This window comes from Manis pentadactyla, chromosome 1, assembly GCF_030020395.1.
Source record: "Manis pentadactyla isolate mManPen7 chromosome 1, mManPen7.hap1, whole genome shotgun sequence".
NCBI classification, from domain to species: domain Eukaryota; kingdom Metazoa; phylum Chordata; class Mammalia; order Pholidota; family Manidae; genus Manis; species Manis pentadactyla.
Genome location: NC_080019.1, coordinates 122,081,317 through 122,103,921, shown reverse-complemented (window position 1 = coordinate 122,103,921; position 22,605 = coordinate 122,081,317). Strand labels below are relative to the sequence as shown.

The following is a 22,605-nucleotide window of genomic DNA, read 5'->3' as shown; positions in this document are numbered from 1 at the left end:
GAGGGAGTTCCAAACGCTGCCTGTTATGTGGGTCAGCTTCTCTCTGAAAGCTACCAACTGATGTCAGGCTGAGCTCTATTCCCCTTCCTGTCTGGATTTGTAAATGACAGTGGGAGGTGACATAGTTTATTCTCAAAAATCATCTGCTACCTTGTCCTCTGTGGGTCTCTGTTTAGTAGTGCTGTGCAGGGTGGCGCTGTCATGTGGAGGAGGTAAGTAGAGCACAAGATGAGGGCAGCAACCATCTGTTAGCAGTTTCTTGAAAATGTTGTCTCCTTACCAGTCAAGGACCGTAGAATCTAGACCCCACGGGCTTCTAGAAAATCGTGAGTGCAGTTCCTCATTGGAGAGGTGAGAATGCTGGGACTCAAGAGAGGTCAAGTCACTTGTCGAAGCTTTGCACAGCCAGCTGGGACAGAACTGAGAATGGAACCTTGTTTCTCCGCTCCTGATCTGTTGGTCTTTCCTCTGCCTATGCTGCAATTATGGGGATTGTATTCAGCATTAAGAACTGTATTTCCTTAAGCATTGTTATCCCATCTACGCTCCTGCTTTTTAATTATTATTATTAATTACAGGTCACTCGTCTGGAAAAAGGGCCTGGAAAGAAGTAATAGAGTTGAGATGGAGGGCTGAGAGTGAAAGTTAAATATTAAAGTATTAAATCCCCTTATCCCCTTTCCTGACATTTGCTCTAATGACACACCACCCAATGCGGTATTAAAATAGTGGCTAGGAGTGATTTTTCCAGGGCTGTTCTTTTGTTTAAAAAGTGTTCTTGTTCTTAATCGTATTGCAATAGCTGTTTTCTCTCTTTAGATTCTGGTGAATGGAACCATTTTCGCAAGAATGTCTCCTGGACAGAAATCTAGCCTTGTTGAAGAATTTCAGAAATTGAAGTAGGTGTTTTGCATGAAAGGAGAGTGCACTGGTGGCCTGTTGCTGTGTAAATTACCCCCCAAACAGAGTGGCTTACAATAACACCACTTTTTACATTTCTGTGGGTTTGGAATCCAGGTGTCTTTGCTGAACCTTCTGGCTTGAGATCTCTGCCAAGGCCATAAGCAGGTGCTGGCCAGGACTGAGTCATCTCAGCTCTTGTTGGGGAAGGACCTGCCAGCAGCTTCACTCCCATGTTGTTGGCAGGATTCAGTTCTGTGGGTGGACTGAGAGTCTCAGTTTTTCACTTTTGGGCAGAGGCCACCCTCAGTTCCTTGACGCATGGGTATTTCATGAGGAAGCTCGCAGTGTGGTACCCAGGCTCCACAGGAGTGCCGAGCAGGAAGAGCCAGAGCAAGACAGGTCACCATTCCATAGATACTTACCTCAGAATGACACTCCTTCACTTTTGCTCTATTCTCTTCATTAGAAGCAAGCCACCGGTCCAGCCCACAGTAAGGAAAGGCATTACACAACATCACGAATGCCAGGGAGTAGAGATCACTAGCAGCTGTGCTGGATGCTGCCTACACCAGAGAGCGTTCCTTCTGTGGCCCATACATAGGGCTTATCTCTGAGGAAGATGCCCTGGGTGGGTGTAGGCAATAGAAATGATAGGGGTTTCTGTAGCTCAGAATGGGAAAAATGGGAAAGTATGTGAGTTATCACCCAGAATTATTTGCGGTTGTCTGTTAGAAGATGTAAAAATAATTTCAGGTCTTCTAGGAAAGAGGTGGGATGGCATTGTCACTGTTTCTGACCCTGGTATGGAAGCCAGACTTTCCCAAAAAACGTCCTTTCTTATCTCCTTCAAAAATATGATGATCAAGTCACGTAAGAGTGAAACGGCTCCTCCTGAGACCAGACCCACCTATTACTTGCGGAGAAAGTTTCAATTTATGGGCTGCAGATTTCTGAAAAGGGATGGAGAATGTGAAATTTCACATAGTTGCTGATAAGTAGTATGTAAAATCAGGAGACTGCCTTTGACTATTATTTTTTGTTGCCCAAGCACTCTTAGGGAAGTTTCAAAACTGCCTGTTAAGTCCCATAATGCCTTGAGGCTAGGTTAATAACCAGTGTCTAAAATGACTATTTTACTTTTATGGTCATTACATGATATTGGCTGAAGAAACTAATTTTACCCTTTCTAATGGCTGGGGAATTTTGCCAACTTAAATGCTTACTTTTGAAAAGCTATATTCCTCTAAAGAAAAATCAGTTCAGGAAGACATACAATGTCTCAGAATGAGCTGTCTTCTTAATTTCTCAATCTTATTCCTCATGTCTGTATTATTGGCAATATGCATAAGGCTGTTTGAATTCTCTTTTGAATTCAGGGAACACTAAAACATGTAAGATTCCTTATGTGATATAAATTCTAAATATGCACTTTAAGCCTGAAGAAAGGAAGCTATTTTCAGCAAATGCACATAGTCATGATATTCATATGAGCACATGCAAATGTTTATAGGATGATTTTCATATGTACTAGCCAAATATTAGATTGAAATATATGAACTTGTTTACATTTGACCATTTTTGACCTATAAAAATTACAGTTTCTTATGTGTCCACAGTAAGGAAATTCTCTGAGATTTCATTGTTTCCTTGGGTTGATTCTGTTTTTCCACTTGTTTTTGGCAAATTGCCACTGAGCTTTTACTAATAATTACATTAATCAATACTGTATTATTTCTTTATAATAGAAGACAGAGTGTGTTCTGCATCAGAAGTTCCTTTTCTTTGGCAACAGCTCTAATATTTATTCTTTTATTTATATTATGTTTGCACATAAAACGGGTGTAGATGGGGAGTACATTATCTCATTTTCACTCTGAGATTCATCAAGAATATGTGTGTACATCTCCAGTTATACCTGTTAAACCATTTCCCAAATGCCTCTCATCCTAGCTTCTGAACTCTAAACTTGAAGTTGCAGTCAGCAACCAAAACACAGACAGAACAGGCAATGCTCTGTGTAGTGAGTGTATGGGAAGCGCTATGATAATGGTTGCACACTCTCACACTTGGCCTTGGTGACCATAATTAAAGAGGGCTCCTTCTGAAATGTGTGATCATCTTTGTGGATGTCCTTGACAGTATGGCTATCATTTCCATGTGATTGATTGAAATAATTTAAATAATACAGTGACCTTATTCCTCTGGGAATATTTCTCTCCAAGTCATTTGCCTTCAGCTTGATTTCACATGTGTTCACACATTCTGCATGTGAGTTAGTTATGATGAAAATCATTCGACTGAGGCATTAAGCTATTAATTTTTCTTATCCTTTCCCCTGCAGTTATTATGTGGGCATGTGTGGAGATGGAGCTAATGACTGTGGGGTGAGTAGAAATTACTTCTACTAAAACAGGCAATTCACTAGTATCCTTCTTGAGGGACTCCACACTCCCCTGGGGTCTGTCCCTTAACCCTCTGCCAGCAGTCACTTGATCATTTTGCTCTTCATATCCTCCTCTACCAGAGTGTGGGTTGGAAGCAGAGAGGAGTAAAGTCAGATGAGGCAGTTCAGCTGTTTCTGCCAACTGCTAGCATAATAAAGACAAGGCCAGGCTACTTAGACTCCCAGATTTCAGACCCAGAAGGGACTTTGTAAGACGAACTTGCTTAAATCTCTCATGTTACCCACAAACAAATGAGTCTCAAGGAGGCAAATTCTTTTTGTGCCCAAAGTCACACAGCTGGTAAAGTTTTAGTGAAGGAAAAGTTTGAAACTGATTATAAAGTTTTTGAATTACGTGCCTATAACATTTTTTTTTCCCTGCCAAACTTCTACTTCAGGGTTAGTTCTTAAAAGTTGGCTTTACCCAAAAAATTCTTATGCTCAGTAAAATCATAAACAAAAGTATTTGGTTATTATATACTGAGCAAACCTAAATTAAATGATTCTCAGCAGATTACTTCTCCTAGAGAATAGAAAACAGTACATGTTTTATAATCTGAGTTTTGGAGAGATGATTGAAGCAATAGCCTACCTTGAAGACTGAAGTACATAAGAAAATATTTTAGTAGCTAATTTGTGGGACAAGAAGTAAAGAGATTGCTTTCTGTTTCCAAAGATACAGATGCTTTCTGTTTCTTAGATACTTAAGACTTAGTTATTTGTTTTAATTCCTTCTCAAATAGTTCCATCAAAGTTCTGTGAAAAACTATATTCATATGTAGAGATTTATTATGAATTTTTCTGCATTCTTCATGAGAAAGAAGCTCATGAAGGTTAGTCTGCTCTTCAAAATCTAGAATGAGTATCTACTCCATTAAACATGTGGCTTTTAGAAAAAAACAAATTAAGTCCTGAAAAGGATGTAGCCTCTTCCCCCAAAGTGTTCATTATCTGGTGGGGTAAGAATCAAGCATAAAACTAGCCCTAACATAAAGTGAATGCTCCTGAATCATGTAATAGACATACAAACTACTAAGGGAGAAAAGAGGAGGAAGGACATATTCTAATATTTATTGAACATGGATTTAGTATGTATTGGCCATGGTAACCAGGTACTTCGCAGTTTTTCAGAAATACAAAATCTCCTTTTATGCTCACACAATTCTTATAGGATCTGAGCTTGCTGGCCTGATTATTGGCTACTGTGTGCTCTGGGCCCTGTCTGGATACTTTTCAGCCTTGATGAGAATTAGCCCTTATTTCAGTGAAGCAACACAAGTCCTAGAAGGATTCTGTGATGAGTGTGGTCTGGTTCCTGTTCCCAGTGAGATACTGTGTACCCCATACTCCATCCCAGCAGCTAGCTGGTTGACCAGCTCAGGCAGCCTAGGAAAAGGCAGGGGTTAGACATCTTTTCCTGTTGCTCATGAAGGTGACCTGCTAAGTTAAGAACTATGATAATGAAGACACCCACAAATGTCCAGCCCAGTGCTGTCATCTTTTTAATCAACTTCTTGAATGAGTGCTTCCATTTCTTATCACATCCACAACTCACACACACATATGCACACACACATGCGCACATGCACACATGCACACCACACTCCTCTGCCTCTGGATCATTGTTTAGTTGATTGCCTCTTTGTGGGTGGGACGAGAGGTTATTTCAGGTAGAGGAACAGCATAAACAGAGACCCAGGGGTAGGTTGCAGTGCTCTAAATTCTAATGTGGAGAACAGCCTCGTGGTTGTTGAATGGCTAGAGTCTGGCCTGTGGAGTCCTGGCAATAACAGAGATTCTCTATTCCAGGCTTTGAAAATGGCTCATGCGGGCATTTCGCTGTCAGAGCAGGAGGCGTCTGTGGCCTCCCCTTTCACTTCAAAAACAGCCAACATCGAGTGTGTGCCCCATCTCATCAAGTAAGCCACTTCTTCCCCTATCACCCTCATGACCCATGGGCTCATTGTCTTCCTCTGGACTTAATTTAACTGTAATTTAAAGTAATAAATGCCACAACAGAGCTATGGGTAAAGTGCGGTTGGAGCACCAATTAAGAGGCCCCTCAGTGCCTCTTGAGAATGCTGGTAAAAAACACACAGAAAGTGACTGTTGCTGAGCCTTACAGGTTAAGTAGCTATGTCACATGGACACCTGAAAGCTAGAGTTGATGCTAAAGTCTGATTGCATTTCTTGCTTTTATCCTTTTTTTGTATGCTGGTTGCTTATTAGAACCTTTCTCTCAGGATTTAGGTGGGGTGAAGAAACACAGAGGGAACACTCCGTCAGATGGCTTCTCCAAATAGCGCTATCTCTCCAAATGAGTGAATATGCAAAATGATTGCATAGAAGATTTTATAATCAAGGAAAGGGGAAGGAATTGAAAACTGTTTTTTCCCCCAATATAGCTCCCTTACCTCCAACCCACTCTCATTTCTGGTCTTGTTTCTACTCATATTTTAAATGTAATTAAGAATAAAACATTAGGTTTTATATTTTGTTCATAAATCTTATTCCCCTGTTGTTCTCCTGTAACACTGTGGAGTAACTTTGGGCCATTTTCCCAGCCGTGGTCTGGAAGACATCACCAAATCTTGAAGTTTTTGCAAAAAAGATAAACATAGAAGTTCTCGGGCATGTCCCTTGTGCATCTGAATGGGCAGCTACGGGAAGGAATCACTCCCCTAAAGGGCTGGGACTGAAATTCCATGCCTGTCTGGCGGCACACCTTCTTGCACACTGGGTGTCCTTCCACACGCTGGAGCACCCTCCCCTCCCCTGCCTCTGAAGCAGCTCCACTTCCCTCCCATGTTCCCTGCCTCTGAGGGCCATTTGGTCCTTACAGTCTGTCATCGAGCCTCAGAGCCTTAAAGCATTTCGAGCTCTTTGCTCTTCATCACCCCTAGCCAACCAGGCATTGTGTCACCCCGATTTGTCTTCTGGCATGTCAGAGCACCTCTCCAAGGCCTTTCCTTACCCTCTAGTACCCTAACCTTGGTTCTTGTCATGGGACTACAGAACACGCGTGCTCCGGGAACCTCGCCCTGATTCAGGCTTTCCATCAGCAGCACAGCTCATGGGGCTCTTTTTAAACATCGTGCTTGGAAATGTGGTGTATTAAGAATGAGACAGAGCCTTTCTCTGGAGGACTTACATTCCAATAAAGGAAATAGTTGTATATAATCACAAAACAGTGCATCTTCTACCTGATACATGAGAAGGACTCAATAAACTAGCTTAAAAAAAATTCATGTCCAAACAGTACAGTCATTGTTCCAAGAGTTTGGTGTGACAACTTAAGCCAGGGGGGAAGGTTCCAGCAAAGGAGTTGCGATTTGAAGGATGGATAGGATGTATGTGAACAGAAAGGAGGTGGGAGGGAATTCCAGGCAGGGGAGATGGAGAGCCATGGTTGGAAAGGGGGTTTTAGTCGGGTAGTGCAGGGGCCCAATAGCCCAACTGGGCTGGAAGGCTTCTCAGATGGGAATTGCGGAGGTTAAGCTTGAGCACCCAGCGTAGAGGCTTTGCAGAAGGAGTTTAAATTATTGGAGCATTACGTAAAGAGCCTACTTGATTCATCCAAAGGCAGTGGCATTTGAACTTCAGATGGTCTTTCTCATGCATGTGGCCCAATGCATTTATGAATACAGTATCTGTTTTAAAATACAAGTCCTGATGTAAAATGTCTCTAGTAGCAAATGGTTTAGTAAGACTTCAGGGTAGAAATTCTTTGCTTTTATATTTCACAGATTCATAAAAATTAGATACGATTCAGTTCTGTCAGGCTCATCTTACTCTTCCTATCCTTGATGCATGCTTATTCCTGAGAAAACATCTTCCAGAGGGGCAGTAAGGCGAAGTTTTAGATTCATAGGTTCTGATCCACAAGTTCTCATGTTTATCCTTGACTAATTGTTCTAGTTCCAGCCTTTTACCACCAGGACTATACCTTATTGGTTTGTGTACCATTATGCTTAGCACTCATCTGGACACATCAGAGCATTCAATGAATGTTTGTTGGAATGCATAAGTAAATGTGTGAGCTGCTTAAAATTCACAATCATTAGGAATAGCAGTAATTTTGAAGACCCATGCAAACATTGTTCATGCTTTATTTAGAACATTTTTTTGCACTTTCTTTTGAATATGGGTGTCTTCATTTTCCTGGAAATGTACACACAAAAAGCTGAAAAGGATAAAATCATAAAGTTTCAGAAAACGAACCAGGCTTCACATGCTTGCCCCTTCTCAGCTCATCTTCTGCTCTTCCCTGGGTTGAAAACAAATGTCAGTGCCTCTCAGCCTGGTGGAAAACATCTCCAACTGAACTGTCTCATCTTGCCTGAGGCAAAGTGGCTATTAGTTAAGTTTTTAAGTTCTGCTTCTCATGTCCCTGTTATGTTGACAGTCTTTGAGCAGTGTGGGTGTCCATGTCACTGGGGACTGGGAATGACGAGGTTGTGGGCTGCCTCCCATGTGGATTCAACATGACAAGAAGAGGTTATTTGCCAGGTTCCCCACGTTGTCTTCTTTGGCCTGTCATAACCATCACCCAACCAACATCACTTAAAGAAATAACAGCTCAAACAGAATTTTTTAAAGGAGAGATACATATATTTTTAAACCTGCAGTTTTTACTGCCCTTATTAGCTCTTTGGATTTCCACACCAGCCCAGATTGTTACTCTGGGTTCTTCTTGGAGCACTGAAGCTGAGAAAACCCATTTCATCTCAAACACTGGAGTCACATCCACACTTCCTAAAATTTGAGAGTACCTGTCTTCTAGCTTTATGTCTCTGAGGGGCTCTAGAACACATACAACTCAATTCTCAGGAAGTAAGTGTTGTTAAGATGTAATGAGTCACACTCGAGTCAGTGCCAGACATTTTGTACCTTATCATAGTGTATTGTGTTTATAGTGCACATGTTAATCTTCTTAATTCACTTAAAGCTTGTTGAAAATAAGGATTATGCCTGATTAATTTATTCTCTCTATGAGTCTTATCTTAACTCTTGTACCTCATAAGATAAATAGAAGTGAGTATATGAATCATTGAGTGAGCTAATGAGTGGAGGACAGAACAGATGAATGAATGAGTGGTTAAATAAATAATAGAGAGGATGAATCAGTGATTAAGTGAATGTTTATCAACAGAATATTAAAACTTGAACTTTTGAAATATAGAAGAGACCAGGTGATGTGTATTATGCATAACCAGTTATTTTTATTTTTTTCTTAAACAGAGAAGGCCGAGCTGCTCTGGTTTCATCCTTTGGGGTATTTAAATACTTGACCATGTATGGCATAATCCAGTTTGTTGGTACATCACTGCTCTATTGGGTATGACCCAAAATAATTTTCTTCCAAGTTCTGATTGCATTTACATTCCTGGTTTATTCTTTTGGGTATGGCTCCTACACAGGATTCAATGTTTATAAATAAATGACATTTCTCAAAATAGGTATCTGCAGACGTGAGCACTTGGTATAACTGTGCATGAAACATAGAACTAGAAATAAGCAGCTGTGGCTCAGTTTTCTAGGAGTATTGTTTTTCTCTAACCTGAGACACTTGACCTCTTCAAATCTCTATTTCTTCACTAGGAATAAAAAGAGAGATTCAGAGCAGCCTAATATAACTCAGCAGGAAATGGACCAGTCTCCAATTGTGGAATATATTTTTGTCCAAGGGCTAAGAAGAGATGAAAAGGAAGAAGAGTTGTTGAATTTGACTTTGAGGGACTCATAAGCCAGGAAAACTATCCTGGAGCTTCACTTCTGAACCTGCTCAGAATACACATGTTATTAGTAAAGGATTTGGAATTTTTAAAAAAACATTAAAAGACTTTTGAAATTAAATGATAAAATAACCATTTAATAATTAATTTGTTGCATGGAAGAAACACACAGAAGTTGAAAGCAATATTCTTTAGTTTAGTCTTAACTTGCTCTTCAGTAAAATGATCCAGTACGCTCAGGGAACTCTTCAAGGAGGGAATTATTTTACTGTTTCCTGAGACATTTGAGAGGTGAGTGAGAGGAAGCCTGGATCCAGCATCTGGTGGGCTATTGCTTGCCAGGATCACACACAGAGGGCTAAGGTAACCAGGTGTATAGCCAAAAAAAAAAAAAAGGACTGGATGGGAAGTCAAGAAACCTAAACTCAAGTTCTGCCTCAATCACTAAGAACAAATTATATCTTGCCATTGGCCAAGCCTTTATCTGCCTCTGGGAAGTCAGGCTGGCTGATCTCCAAAGCCCCTCATAGTTCTATGAAAATTGCTCCTAGAATGAAAACTAAAGTTGCCTTTGAAAATTTCTCCCTGTGTATATATACTTATATATATATATATATAAGTATATTCCATCTCACCCAGTGTATATGTACTTGGACCGTTGTAAGGGGGAAAGATATGAGAACAAGATGTTAGAAGGACAGAAAAACAATTGGAGGAGGAGAGGAATCCTGCAGAACTATTTGCATGCTCTCAAAAGTATGAGAACAGGACTTCAGTTTCCAAGTCTTCATGGATGGACTTGAAGCCACCATGCACCATGCACTCTGAAACCTTCACTCTCATAGTCTAGACCTAAATAAGAGAGCCTCCCAAGCACCTTGACCCAGGAACTCCTGGGCCTTGGGTTCACCCTCTAAGAGGCCAGAAATATTTTTCTTTTGCATAAATCAGGTCTACAGTGTGCACAGAACCAGGTTATAATTTAGTGCTCGGTCAACAGCTAGGAAGCAGGTAAACAGACCTGGCTGCAAATGGCATTGTAAGGCAAGTTTCTGGAGAGTAATGAGTTGATTTTTTTATTTAAATACTTCAACTCCATAAATGTGAGCTTAAAAGGAGCTCTCTGTCTACACAAACATTAGAAAGGTGGGTGTACTGGACTGAAGTCTGTAATGTCTCACTTGGAGTAGGGCACTTGTTCAGTTTGCAAAAATAAATGGAGTCCATGAGAACTGTACTTTCTCAATCTACAGACAAGGATGGACAGAAACATCTGTTGAATGATTTGAGACCTTGACTTCAAATTTTAAGTTTGACGTTCTCAGTGGAAACTTCAGGCTTTACTACCTTATTTTGAACACTCAACTGTCCAGACTGAGACTACAGCTGCCAGAATTACTTTGGCCAACAGCAGGGTGTTTTTCCCAACTGATTGACTGTTGTTGTTAATATGGAATTAAGTTAAAAGCTGAGAAAAATAGTGATCTGGTTTCCAGTGAGATGCTAAAGATCTTAGGGAAATCACTTTCTTCCTAAAGAGGAGAGAAAAATAGCAGTTGCTTCCTGACTGCTTTCAGAAAGAGTGTTGACAACGCAAAAGTGCTACAATGGCAGAAGCAACACTTATGTTTATTTTTCTTTCCTTTTCAGCAACTACAACTCTTTGGGAATTACCAGTATCTCATGCAAGATGTAGCCATTACCCTGATGGTCTGTTTAACAAGTAAGCTTTTAGCAGAGTAAACTGTAATATATTTATCTATGAAATTCTAGAAATGTCCATATAACAGCTTCTGAAAAAGACACACCTTAACTACTAAAACCTCGTTACCTATGACTTTTTTAAAAGTAGTGTTGGGAGTAAGTTGAGGCTCAGGCTTGGCATTAAAATGTCCTGTGGCAGATAGGTCTTAGTCTCATAAAATTGTCAACATATTCTGAGTTCTTTGTTGGTTTGTGTCTTGCACATAAAAAATGTACAAGAAATCTTGAAAGGGAAATCTTTAAAACCCGAAGGTCACTTGACATGATTCAGCTATGTTTCACATTGACGGGAAAGCAGATTTTTGCTAGGTCTTTGATATGTGAGGACAAATGCTATAATTTTATTCTAGTGGAATGCTCTCAAAAGCAAGGTGTGGCTTCCACCAGCTATTGCTCATTTCCTTCCTTTGGGATGACACTGATAAAATGTTTCCTATCAAAGTACTCAGGGCTTCATACTAACTCTTAATAAGTGAGAAAGGTGACTGCCTCAACACAGAGGAAAGGAAAAGAACTACAGTCATCTATTTTTCTTTGCTCAACAATGGGAGTTACGAAAAATAACAGATAAAACATCAGGCAATGCAGGATATTAATAACCTGTAGAATTTCATGCAGCACCTTCAGACAGGAAACTGATATTGAAGTCACTTATTGTATCAACCCAATAACAAAATTTACCAGCATTGGAGATATAAGTAATAGCCATTTGGATTCTTAGGGTTGAATTGTCTATGCACAGTCCATTAAAATATTTTTCTACATGTTTCTAATATTCACATGGCTGGATAATTTTGAATCAATGATATTGTTTCTAAAATGTTGGATATTTTAAAGCAATTTATGTGATTTTCTTATGAACATGGTCAATGATGCTAAAAAGAAAAAAGAACACCAGGAAATTGCAAGAAGTAAGCCAACAGGCAGTAGCTGAAGGGGAAGGCCATGGCCATCCTCCTCCCCTTCTCATCTCTGTGTCCTTGGGCAAATTATTTATAAGTAATTTCATCATATGAAGTGTCCTCATAGAGTTTTGAGGACCTGATAAAACAATGCATGTGAAGTGTGGAGCACATCCCACACTGTGAGCACTCACTGCAGGATGAATGATAGCATGCCGCCAGCCTATCCTTTTGCTTCTTTTGAAATGTTTGGCTAACTCGGTGAGTCCTTGAGAAGAATTAGACCGTGTAGAAATAGACTGGTTGATTAGAAATTCAAAAACATGGGTTGTAGTTTTAGCCTTGCCTTAGAAGTGCTAGATGGTCTTGAGAAAGTTATTTTGAGCTTTTTTACACTTAATCTCATAATCCCATGATATTGGCTGTGAATTTGACTCCCATGGTAGTGGGCATACTTTACTTTTCTCTATGGCAATAGCCTGTCCACCACAGTTCATGCCAGTTGGTCACCCTATGAAATTTAGCCTCTCATCTCAGAGTGGGCTCAGTAGAGAGCTGGGACCATTGTTACCGGGGGGGGGGGGGGGGGGGTGTCCAGAAAGGTGACAGAACAGAAGCATAATGTTTTACCAGAATGGCAGCACTTTATCCAGTTATTATTCAACATACATGTAGCTGGGTCAGTAATTGGGCTAGACTCAGGGTAGACTGGTGAAAGTGAGAAATAGAGTCAGGAAAAAGCTGTTTTTGTTTATTTTCTACCCTCTACTTGCAAGCACTATTGCTTTCCCATTCCTATAAGCTCAGTCATCCCACAGGCAGATCATTATCTGGTCCTTCCAGGTAGTAAAATGATCTTATGTGTAGATAGTAAAAGTCCTGTTAGTGTACATTTCGTGTTTCCTTCAGATTCAAAGCTTTTCTTCCCCCAGATCAAGCCTGACAATGGATTGGGGCAAGCAGCAGAGAGGCGGCCATGGCCTCTGCTCTCCTTGCGTCCCCCCCCAGCTCCCCAGCCCTGCCTGCCTCAGGGACGAGGGGGGCGGTGGGAGCCAAGGGCTTTTGCTCAGGCGGGGCACCGTGGCTCTCCCCTGTCGGCGCCCTCTGGGGGCGGCTTCCGCCTTCAGGCCGCCTGCCTGGGGCTTATTGGCGACCTCGGGGATGCTTCCTAAGGACTCCCTGGGGGTGGGTGGAGACTAGACGACCCCTGGCCTGGCGGTGCACGCCCCCTCTGACTGCTCAGGAGGCCTTGCAGCTGCTTTCTGGGGGCTTGCTGGGGGCACACCTCACAGATCCTTTCCTCCTGCGGGGCCCTCTACCTCAGGCCACCGCCCGGAGCTTCTGCTTCATGGCAGATGTGACATTTCCACCACAATAGGAAAGGTAGATAGATTTCAAATATCTGCCAGTAAAAGAAGGACATACCTGGTAGTAGGAAGCAGCATGAACAAGAAAGAGCTGATAAATACAGAGCATGAGTTTTTCAACTGACCGATGGGTAGTATATACGAAAAGAAAGAGCAGGAGGTAAAATTTGGAAAGGTGAGTGGGATGAGACAGAGCCCTGACTAGCGGACTGAGAACCACGGACGGGCTGCAGACATTAGGAGGCGCCGGCGAGCGGCCTGTCCACGGAGAGTCACTCTCACGAAGGCACCTGCATTTCCAGGTTCCCAGGTTAGAGGCTTTTACCTTAAGCCTGAGTTGCTACGGGCCAAGACAATACCACCATGTGTTTAAATCATTTATTTACTTGCCTATCTATGCACATCCTGCCTTGTTCCCACAAGATTTTAAGGCAACATACAAAGGCAGGTATAAGACAAGATATAACATATTAAGGGGAAAATGAAGGAGAAAAGTAAGATGAAGTCAGGCAAGTCCATGAAGAAAACGTGTATCTTGAAGTCCAACTTGATCCTAATAGGCATAGAAGCCATCTTAAAAAGAATTTATTCTAGCTACATCTCTCTCCTCTTCAACAAAACCCACTCAAATTAGATCAAGAACATAGAGGAAGGGGAATATTTAAGAATATAACTCTCAAAAATATCTGAGAACGGAAGCTCAGAAGTACCTGGGCCTGAGGAGGACTACAACACCAGAGGGTAAAAAATTGAGGTTGCTTGCTTTACTTCCAAGGGAACAGCTTGCCTTTCTTCCTTCCAGTCTTACTATTTGCCTCTGACTTCTACTGCTCATTCACCTTGTAAATGACCCAAAATGGTGACTCTGTTATTGAATCTCCATAACCTTTCTACTTATTTTCCCACAGCTAATTAGCCTCTCAGTGTCTCATTTGCAAATCTTTTGGAAAAAAAATTTATTGACCTAAATTGGGTAAGGTGTCCACCTCTAAGCCAGTCTCTGCAGTGAATGAAAGGTGGTTCTGTTATTCAGCATTTACATCAACTTCTCCAGCACAGGGGAGAAAGCAGAGTTCAGAGATGGAGGCTGTAAGAGGGAATTCTCCCATTATATAAATACATGTCTTACATCAATTCCATTAGTGCTCCAAGTTCTCCCAACCTTTAGTGGGTCTTGGTTCCCTTAGAGAATCTGATGGAAGATATGCATCTTTCCCCTTAAAACTCTCACACAGCACACTCAAAATCTTGCAGGTACTTTAGGTGGTTCATGGACCTCCTGAAATTTCACTTACATGACTTGAAATGTCCATAATATAAAGTGCACCAACTATTTAGGAGAATCACACCTACACTATAGCCAAGTAATGCTGAACAATTAAAAACTATCCTTTGAGAATAGAATTTGAAAGTGCTAAGTCTTCCCATAAAGTAGGCCCTGTGCTAGGATGGGGAAGAGACAGAAGGTGGAATGACACAGAATTTCTTCCCTCAGGGAGCTCACAGTCTGCTCAGTGCATGTGTAAACAACTAGATTTAATGCAAGACACCTTCACTATGTAACAGCGATATGAGTAACGTGCTATAGAAACTCAGAGGAGGGAATGATTAATTTCGAGTAAAATATAACACTTCACAACTTTTCATTCCTCTGCACACACCTGATAACATATATCATCATTTTATGGGAACCTGAACAATTCTGAAAGGTTCTTCTGGATGCTAAAAAACAATACTGCTGTCAAAGTTTGTATTTCAGGGCTCTTCATTTTACCCTTTGTAATTCATGAGATCCATGCCCCTGCAATGGGCATGGATCAGAGCAGAGAACAAAGGGCTTTACCATCAAAGAGACTTGAGTCTACATCACCCCCTATCACCCACTAACTGTGGGGTTTTAAATAAGGGATTCTACTTCTCTGACCTCAGTTTCTTCACCTGTAAAATAAGAAATTAAATATCTATTTTGCATTGCTGCTTAAACAAAGATAACATTTATAAAACACTTAGCATAGTCTCCAGAACCTAGTAGGAACCCTAAAATGATAGTCATTATTTTTATTTTTATTTGTAGCAAGTAAACAGATTCCCTGTTAAAAAATATTAGGACTTTCTAATATGGAAAAGCTTAAACATAATTTGTGTGAGGACTCTATACCCATGTAACACTGCATAATAATGAACCAGCCCGCAGACTGAGTGGCTGACAATACCACTCATTGCTCTGTAGCTTGACTGTTATTCACCTGCTGTAGGTGGCTCAGCCAGGCCCTTCTGCTTTAGGATAGAGATCAGTTGGCCTTGATTGGTTTGATTCAGGTCTATCCTAGTTTTTCATTTTGGGGCCAGGCCGAATGGACAGACCCAGGCATGTTCTCATTGTGGATCACAGAAAGCAGACCAGAGAGCAAGCCCAGCTGTGCAAGCAGGCCTCAACCCTCTGCTCACATTTCTTTGTCCAGAGAAAATTACACAGTGAATCCAAAATTACAGGTTAGTAAAGTACACTCTACCACAAGGAGGCCAATGATTCAATCGACAGCAATCCCTGTGTAAAAGAAAAGCCAGAAACTAGAGAGCATCTAAGAAAAAGAAGACCAGAGAGAAGCCAGATGCAGAGACGCTGTTACACGTCTCTCCACCCCCCACTGCCTCTTTATGAACCTTCTGGCCACATTCTTCCTTGGACTCCAAGCCCTGCAGCGTCTGCCTTCTGTAGCCCCTGACCACAGTCTCCTTGCATCCTCCTTAGTACTGACCACAGTCCACAAGTGTGCCCCCTCCTTGTGTGCCATGCAGTGACTTCTCATACTAACTTCCCGGAGTCCACAAACTTCACAGGTTAAGGGCATAGCCTTCACAAGACTGCCCTCATTTCAGACACCAGCTGTAAGTTTGGGGGTCCCCAAGCCACCCACACTTCTACTAGCTGGCTACAAATTTGGGATTCTCACTACCCCCTCAGCTTCAGTAAGTCACATCAACAACTGGCAGAACTCAGGAAAGTGATATACATATAATTACAGTTTTATTATAGCAAAAGAATACAGATCAGAACCTGCCAAAGGGAGAGACACATAAGGCAAGGTCTAGGCAGGTCCCAGACATAACACTTCATTGTCATCTCCCCGGGGAGTCAATCTGCCTCACCCAGCTGGCACTTCAGGGTGGAACAATATGCAGAGTATTGCCAGACAGGGAAGCTCAGCTGTGCAACACTGTGGTGTGTTGGAGTTTTTATTTGGGTTTTGTTACATAGACATGATTGAATCATTGGCCATTATGTTGAGCTCCCCACTATCCCTGAAGGTCGGGGTGGATATCACGTGGCATAAAGCCCCCACTATCCCTGAAGGTTAGGTGGATATCACGTGGCATAAAGCCCCAACCCTCTAATCACGCAGTTGGTCTTTCTGGTTAGGCCAGTCCCCATCCTGTGTCATCCCTTAGCACAGACTCTCTTCAGGCCCCGCCATCAGTCACCCTGTTAACACAAACTATCAGGGCTCACCATGAATAACAAAGACAATCCTATCAACTCAGGAAACCCCAAGGATTTAGAGGATACATCCCAGGATTTAGAGGATACATCCCAGGATCTGGGGACAAAGGCCAGCCTTTGTCCCCATTATTACACAACCCATTAAGAGTTAAGATTCATTATTACACAACCCATCTTGTGCCTTTCATTGGACTTCAAGCTCACTGAGGACAGATGAGATATCCTTCTCATCTCTGCATACCCTGCAACCTCAAGCCCAACACTGTCCTGGAGAAATATGATTAAATTGGTAAAGGTAAGCCCTTAGAGTGTCATAGAGCTATAGAATAAATGAGTTGAAAGAGCCTTTGGAGACCATTTAGACATTCCAACACATTCATCTTCTACATGAGAAAGTAAAGGACAAGAGAGTTCCTATGATTACCCCAGAACACATACTGAACAAACCAAAGATCTCCTTCAGAGTTTTATTATCCTAAATTGGACATGCACTCCACACCTGCTCCTACATGCATGAACACAAACCTAAGCATAAACACCCTGCTTTCTTCCTTACATCAAAGAAAACAGTAATAAGCTATAAAAAGGGAAAGGGTGACAGACCCAAAGACAAGAACTGGAACACGCCTATGATGTCAACCTTTAAACATTATGTATCTAATTCCTGATTTCTCCATGCTTCTTTCTTGCTCTGCCCTAAGAAGTACATTCATTTTTCATCAGCTTGTTAGAATTTATGGCTTCTAAGAAGGATGTAGTCATATTTTGTTGGTAGTTGTTCTATTTAATCTCTGCCCATTGTCAATCCCTTAAAATTAAATCCTAGGATCAAAAATATATTTTGACATACTCAGCTCAAAGCAAAATTTTTTTAATGAGTTCTTTTTCCTAACCATTCTAATCTGCTCTAGCAGTTCTCCAACTACACACTTATCCAGAAAAGAACAGAACATACCTCTAGAATCTATCTTGATACAATGAAGTGTTCAGAGAATGTTGGTTGAATGAATAATAGAATGCTTAAAAAAAAATTCCCAGCATATGAAGATTTCTCACCTTAGTTCCCTCATCCCAATCCTCCACTTCCTTACCATTGCTGAGAGGTAACAGTACTGCTTATCCATGTGGAAGGACATCTTCCTCTTTTACAACAATTCCTGGTCAGTCTGGTTGTGGAGAAAATATTTGCACTATGCAATGTGGTAAATGTGTTAATTACAAAATTTTTGAATCCATTAGTTTTCATTTTGGATGATGTGGGTAAAATTGTAACAATTCCAGAATATCTCACCTGGCTTTAGTACATTTGCATATCAATAAGCATTCAGAGGTGGAAAGAAGTGTGGCTTTAGTGTATTTGCATCATTCCTCACGGTTGGAGAGAAGTTCATCTCCATATCAGTGGGTAATTACCTGGGCAACAGAGGGCTTATCTGTACCTGAGAGGTGAGAGGGAGGGCTGGTTTTGCTTCTGCTGGAGCAGGAAAGAGAGAAAGCCCAGACTGGAGTTTGTAAGCAATAAACGAGTTTTAAACTTTATTTCTCCCTTTGACTGATTTCAGTTTTTAGAGGTATTTTGCCCAGGATTTCCTCTCCCCAGACTTACAGATGGTGGAAACAAAACATGGAGTAGGCAAAGGCCAGTAGCATTGGGTATGCAACCAGACAATGTGCTTACCTTGATGTAAACACTCAATTCATGTTTGCTAAATCTGAACCCTAATGCAAGACTCAAGATAATATGCATCTCAATGTTTATTCTCAGCAATAAAATTGTAATGGAAAAACGTATTTTTCTTTCAGTGAGTTCAACTCATGCTTACCCAAAGCTGGCTCCATACCGACCAGCAGGACAGCTCCTCTCTCCCCCATTGCTGCTCTCAGTATTTTTGAATACCTGTTTCACCTGCATTGTGCAGATCTGTGCATTTTTCTATGTGAAGCAGCAGCCCTGGTATTGTGAAGTCTACAGATACAGGTAAAATTCAATTTCTTGGTTTTCCTTTCTGAAGGTGATAAAATGAGTATCCAATGACATTCTGCAACTTGGTTTCAACATACACCCTAAAGTTACAATTAACAGAAGTTCTATCCCCACACTGCAAAACACCAGTGATGAGACAGAACACAGTAAATGGGTGGTGGAATCCTGGGGTGAGCCATGTAGAGTAGATGGGAAAAATCTTCACATTGGTTATGATGTGTAGATCTAACAACTGGTTGACTGAGTGAAAGGATTCATTCCTTAGTAGTTACATTTCTGGCAGAGGGCCAGATAGTAAATATCTTAGGCTTAGATGGTCTCTGTTGCGATTGTTCATCACAGCTTCCTAGTGAAAAAGCAGACATAGTCAATATGCAAACAAGTGGGTGTTACTATCTTCCAATTAAAGCTTTATTTACAAAACAGGTGGTGAGTCAGATTTGGCCTGCAGGCTGTAGTCAGCCAGCTCCTGATTTGCAAGAGACATTTGCTTAAATTAGTTTGGGTTTTACAAATGAAAGTTAATATTAAAATGTTAGTCGATGGTATCATTGTTCTGAATTCAACCCTAGACTTAGGTTTGAATTCAGACTTAGAGCAAGTCTCTTTACCTCCCCAGACTTTAACTTCTTTAACTATAAATTAAGGGTAAGTGAGGCGACCTTATACCATTGATGTTCAAACTTTTTTTTTTTTGACAAAGCCTGGGGTTTTTGAAAAATTTCCAAAATGAAATGCAGGAAAAGAGCTGCTCCTTTGAAATTGGGGTTGTACAAACCCTCCATCCACCTATCACTGTGATCCTGAAGGCACCAGAGCCCCAGGTATCAGAGAAAGACAGATTGAAAAGTACCAAATGATGTCTAAGATTGTCATTTAGATCCCAAATTCAGAAAGTCAATTATTACTTGGAATATGAAATTCACTTTTGTTTCTAAACCAGATTTGTTTTCCAAATTGGAGTACATGTATTCAGAGAAGTAAAGTTCTTACTGAATCTAGGAGACAACATGGTGTAGCCAAAGGGTGATTAATGGGTAGTCCTGCCTCTGTGCCTAACTAGCTGAGTAGTATGGCTCCTCAACTTTCCTGTTTGTGCAAGGATGCTTTGTGACTACTGATTGTTTGTCATTAATATATTCAATGAACTTTAACTAAACATCTCATATATGCAGAGTACATTTGGAACCCTATGGTGCTGAGGATAATAAGACTTAAGTCTTGCATTTGAGTTCACAACCAGAAAATGGATTTTATATATCATTATTAATAGTAAAAAGTTCCAAGCTGAACAAAAAAGTGAATGGAAACAAATTTGTGGTTTTGATTATTGAAAAAAATAAGCATTGCAAATCAATTTGGACTGAGAAATCTAAAATACTTTTCACAGCAAATATTATGTGGTACTGCTGTACTAGGTTCCAAGGGTTTGTTGTAAATATAAGTTTACAAAAAAAAAATTCACATTCAAGGAACTTTCATCCCATGTGTGGAAAATAAAAAATATGTAAATGAATAATTGCAGAACAGTGAGATAAATGCATCTAGAGGGAAGAGCGAGGGGCACCAGTTATGCTCACCAGAAACATAAAGACGTTTCAGATAGAGTGATGTTAGAGAGAATAACATGACTGCCCCAAAGGGGTACAAATTGTGATATTCGGCAACAGGGGATATTCCTAAATGTTTGGGGTATAAAGCACATGGGAAGACTGACAAAAGATAAGGCTAGCAAGGCAGAGTGAGACTAGTGAGTGAAGACTGGGTCCTGCCTGAGAAGTTTGACTTTAATTTATTAGCAAAAGAGAGTACAGGCTCTCATAAGCAAGACGTGTCATGTTCAGATGCTCAGGGGGAACCATTGGTTGTGTTGAGGAGAATGGACTAGAGTGAGCAGATTCCAACTCAGGACCCATATTAGGAGGCTTACACTAGTCCACCGAGCAAACACCACACACACACACACACACACACACACACACACACACACACACACACACGAGTTGATTTACTCTGAATTGAAAGGCCTTCCATAGAAAATTGCCATCCTAGCCCTTTCAAGACAGATCAGTTATTCCAAATGGAGTGCTGGACTAAGAACAATCTTGTCTCCCTCTGAAGTTATTTCTGCTTTGTCATTGTAAAAGGAACAAAATATGTCTTGGAATTTACTGAGTGGAACAGTTTAAAAGCTGAGGTCCCTTGGCAATGATTAGCTATTTTTTTCTTACTAGCTCACTAAAAATAGAATAAAAAGTCCCATAAATGCTGGTGATTATTTTCTAGTGAGTGCTTTCTGGACAACCAAAGTAATTTCTCCACAAATGTGAGTGTGGAAAGAAACTGGACTGGAAATGCAACTCTGATTCCTGGTTCAATTTTAAGTTTTGAGAGTACCACCCTGTGGCCCATCACCACCATCAACTGTATCACAGTAGCTTTCATCTTTTCTAAGGGAAAGCCATTTCGAAAACCCATCTACACAAACTGTAAGTATATGAAGTTAAATTTTTCTTTTTGATTATTTGTTGCTACTCCTCTCCTCTCCTGGGTTGCAACTCACTAGTGAAGTGATTGGCTGGGAAGGAAACAATTGCATTACTCTAAAATTGAGTACTGCATGATAATTTTAATAGATGATAGAGCCCATGGGCAAAACTCTACTCATTTGTAGAGATTCACATATATTACCAAATGGTCACATGAGTCCCATCCTACTGGAGTCATCAAGAATGATTTTAAGCACATACATATGTTCAAGATATTTTGTAAAAGTCTTTCTACCCGATTCAAAGACAACTTGATCTCTTAAGAGCTTTATAACATTGAGCAAGGAACTTTAATCATTCTAGATGTTTCTTTTGAACATATTTTCATCTTATTAGCTATTTCTTCTCTGAATTGTCTATTTATATTTTTAATCCCATTTTTTTCCTGTGGAGTTGCTGTCATAGCTCTTCTTATCTATTTGTATGAACTGTTTATTCCTTTGTGATTTTTTTCCCATTGCCTTTATGCACAGAGTGTTTTGGCATCACAAAATCAGATAGATTATCACTTACTTAGTTTTTTTTTAGTTTCTTTTAATCCTTTTCAATATAATGCTAATTTTGGCATAAATTTGAGGTGGAGATCAAACTAGTTTATCAAACTAGTCACTAGTTTTCCCAGAAGATTTTATTACTTAATATTCCTTTTAGTCATTTATTCCTCAGCTGAATGTAATGCCACCTTTATAGTACCTATATTCACATATACAGTGTTTATAGTTTTCTTATATATGTAATTTATATTATATGTGTTTTTGTTATATTTATATACAGTTTTTGTACACTTATATATTAATTTATATATAGAATTAATTTATCTCTATACTATCTTTTCTTTTTTATTATATGCTAGTCCATTCTTGATATACCACCATATTATAAAAATTATAGTTTTGTAGTAAGTTTCAATAAATAGTAAGATTATTGTATCCTCATTACTCTTCATTTTTCAAATTTTCCTTAATTTTCTTTCTTGTTTCTTCTTCCAGATAAGCTCTAGCCTAAACTGTCAGGCTTTATAAAATGCCCTTTGAAATTTTGATACTTTGGGAAAAATTTATTCATTTATACAATTTAGTTTTAGCATTTAAGAGTGTGTCATATCTCTCCATTTATTCATGCTTTCCTCTGTGTCTCTTGGTAAATTTGTGTACTTTTCTCCATATAGATCCTGCATATTTATTTAAGAAGCAAATCCTCTGTGTTTTATATTTTTTATATTGTGAATGTTTTTTTTCCCATTGTATTTCCTAACTGGTTATCACTAATACATGTGATTTCCAGTAAATCAAGAGTATGTCAAGAATGGGTGATGTATTTCATCAAATGCCTTCCTATCACCTACTTTTTTTTCTCCTTTGATCCATCAAAAGAACATATTATATTAATAAACTTATAGTATTTACATTTATTTTTTATTCAGAACCCTTTCTGAACTTTACTCTTAACCCTTGAT

At 40.1% G+C, this 22,605-nt stretch overlaps 1 protein-coding gene across 4 annotated transcripts in view; it reads left to right on the top strand.

The window, feature by feature from the left end:
• The window catches only part of ATP13A5 (ATPase 13A5), a 95,944-nt gene that overhangs the window by 62,424 nt on the left and 10,915 nt on the right, over positions 1 to 22,605 (top strand). For 3 of the 4 annotated variants that reach the window (XM_036875248.2, XM_057501225.1, XM_036875247.2), the window contains 7 exons: positions 820 to 899; positions 3,245 to 3,287; positions 5,156 to 5,265; positions 8,588 to 8,684; positions 10,732 to 10,804; positions 18,420 to 18,594; positions 20,887 to 21,089. In XM_036875248.2, the coding sequence (XP_036731143.2) occupies positions 820 to 899; positions 3,245 to 3,287; positions 5,156 to 5,265; positions 8,588 to 8,684; positions 10,732 to 10,804; positions 18,420 to 18,594; positions 20,887 to 21,089 (781 nt within the window). The remainder of the gene's footprint in view (positions 1 to 819; positions 900 to 3,244; positions 3,288 to 5,155; positions 5,266 to 8,587; positions 8,685 to 10,731; positions 10,805 to 18,419; positions 18,595 to 20,886; positions 21,090 to 22,605) is intronic. The other variant, XR_005022671.2, reaches the window with a different exon arrangement.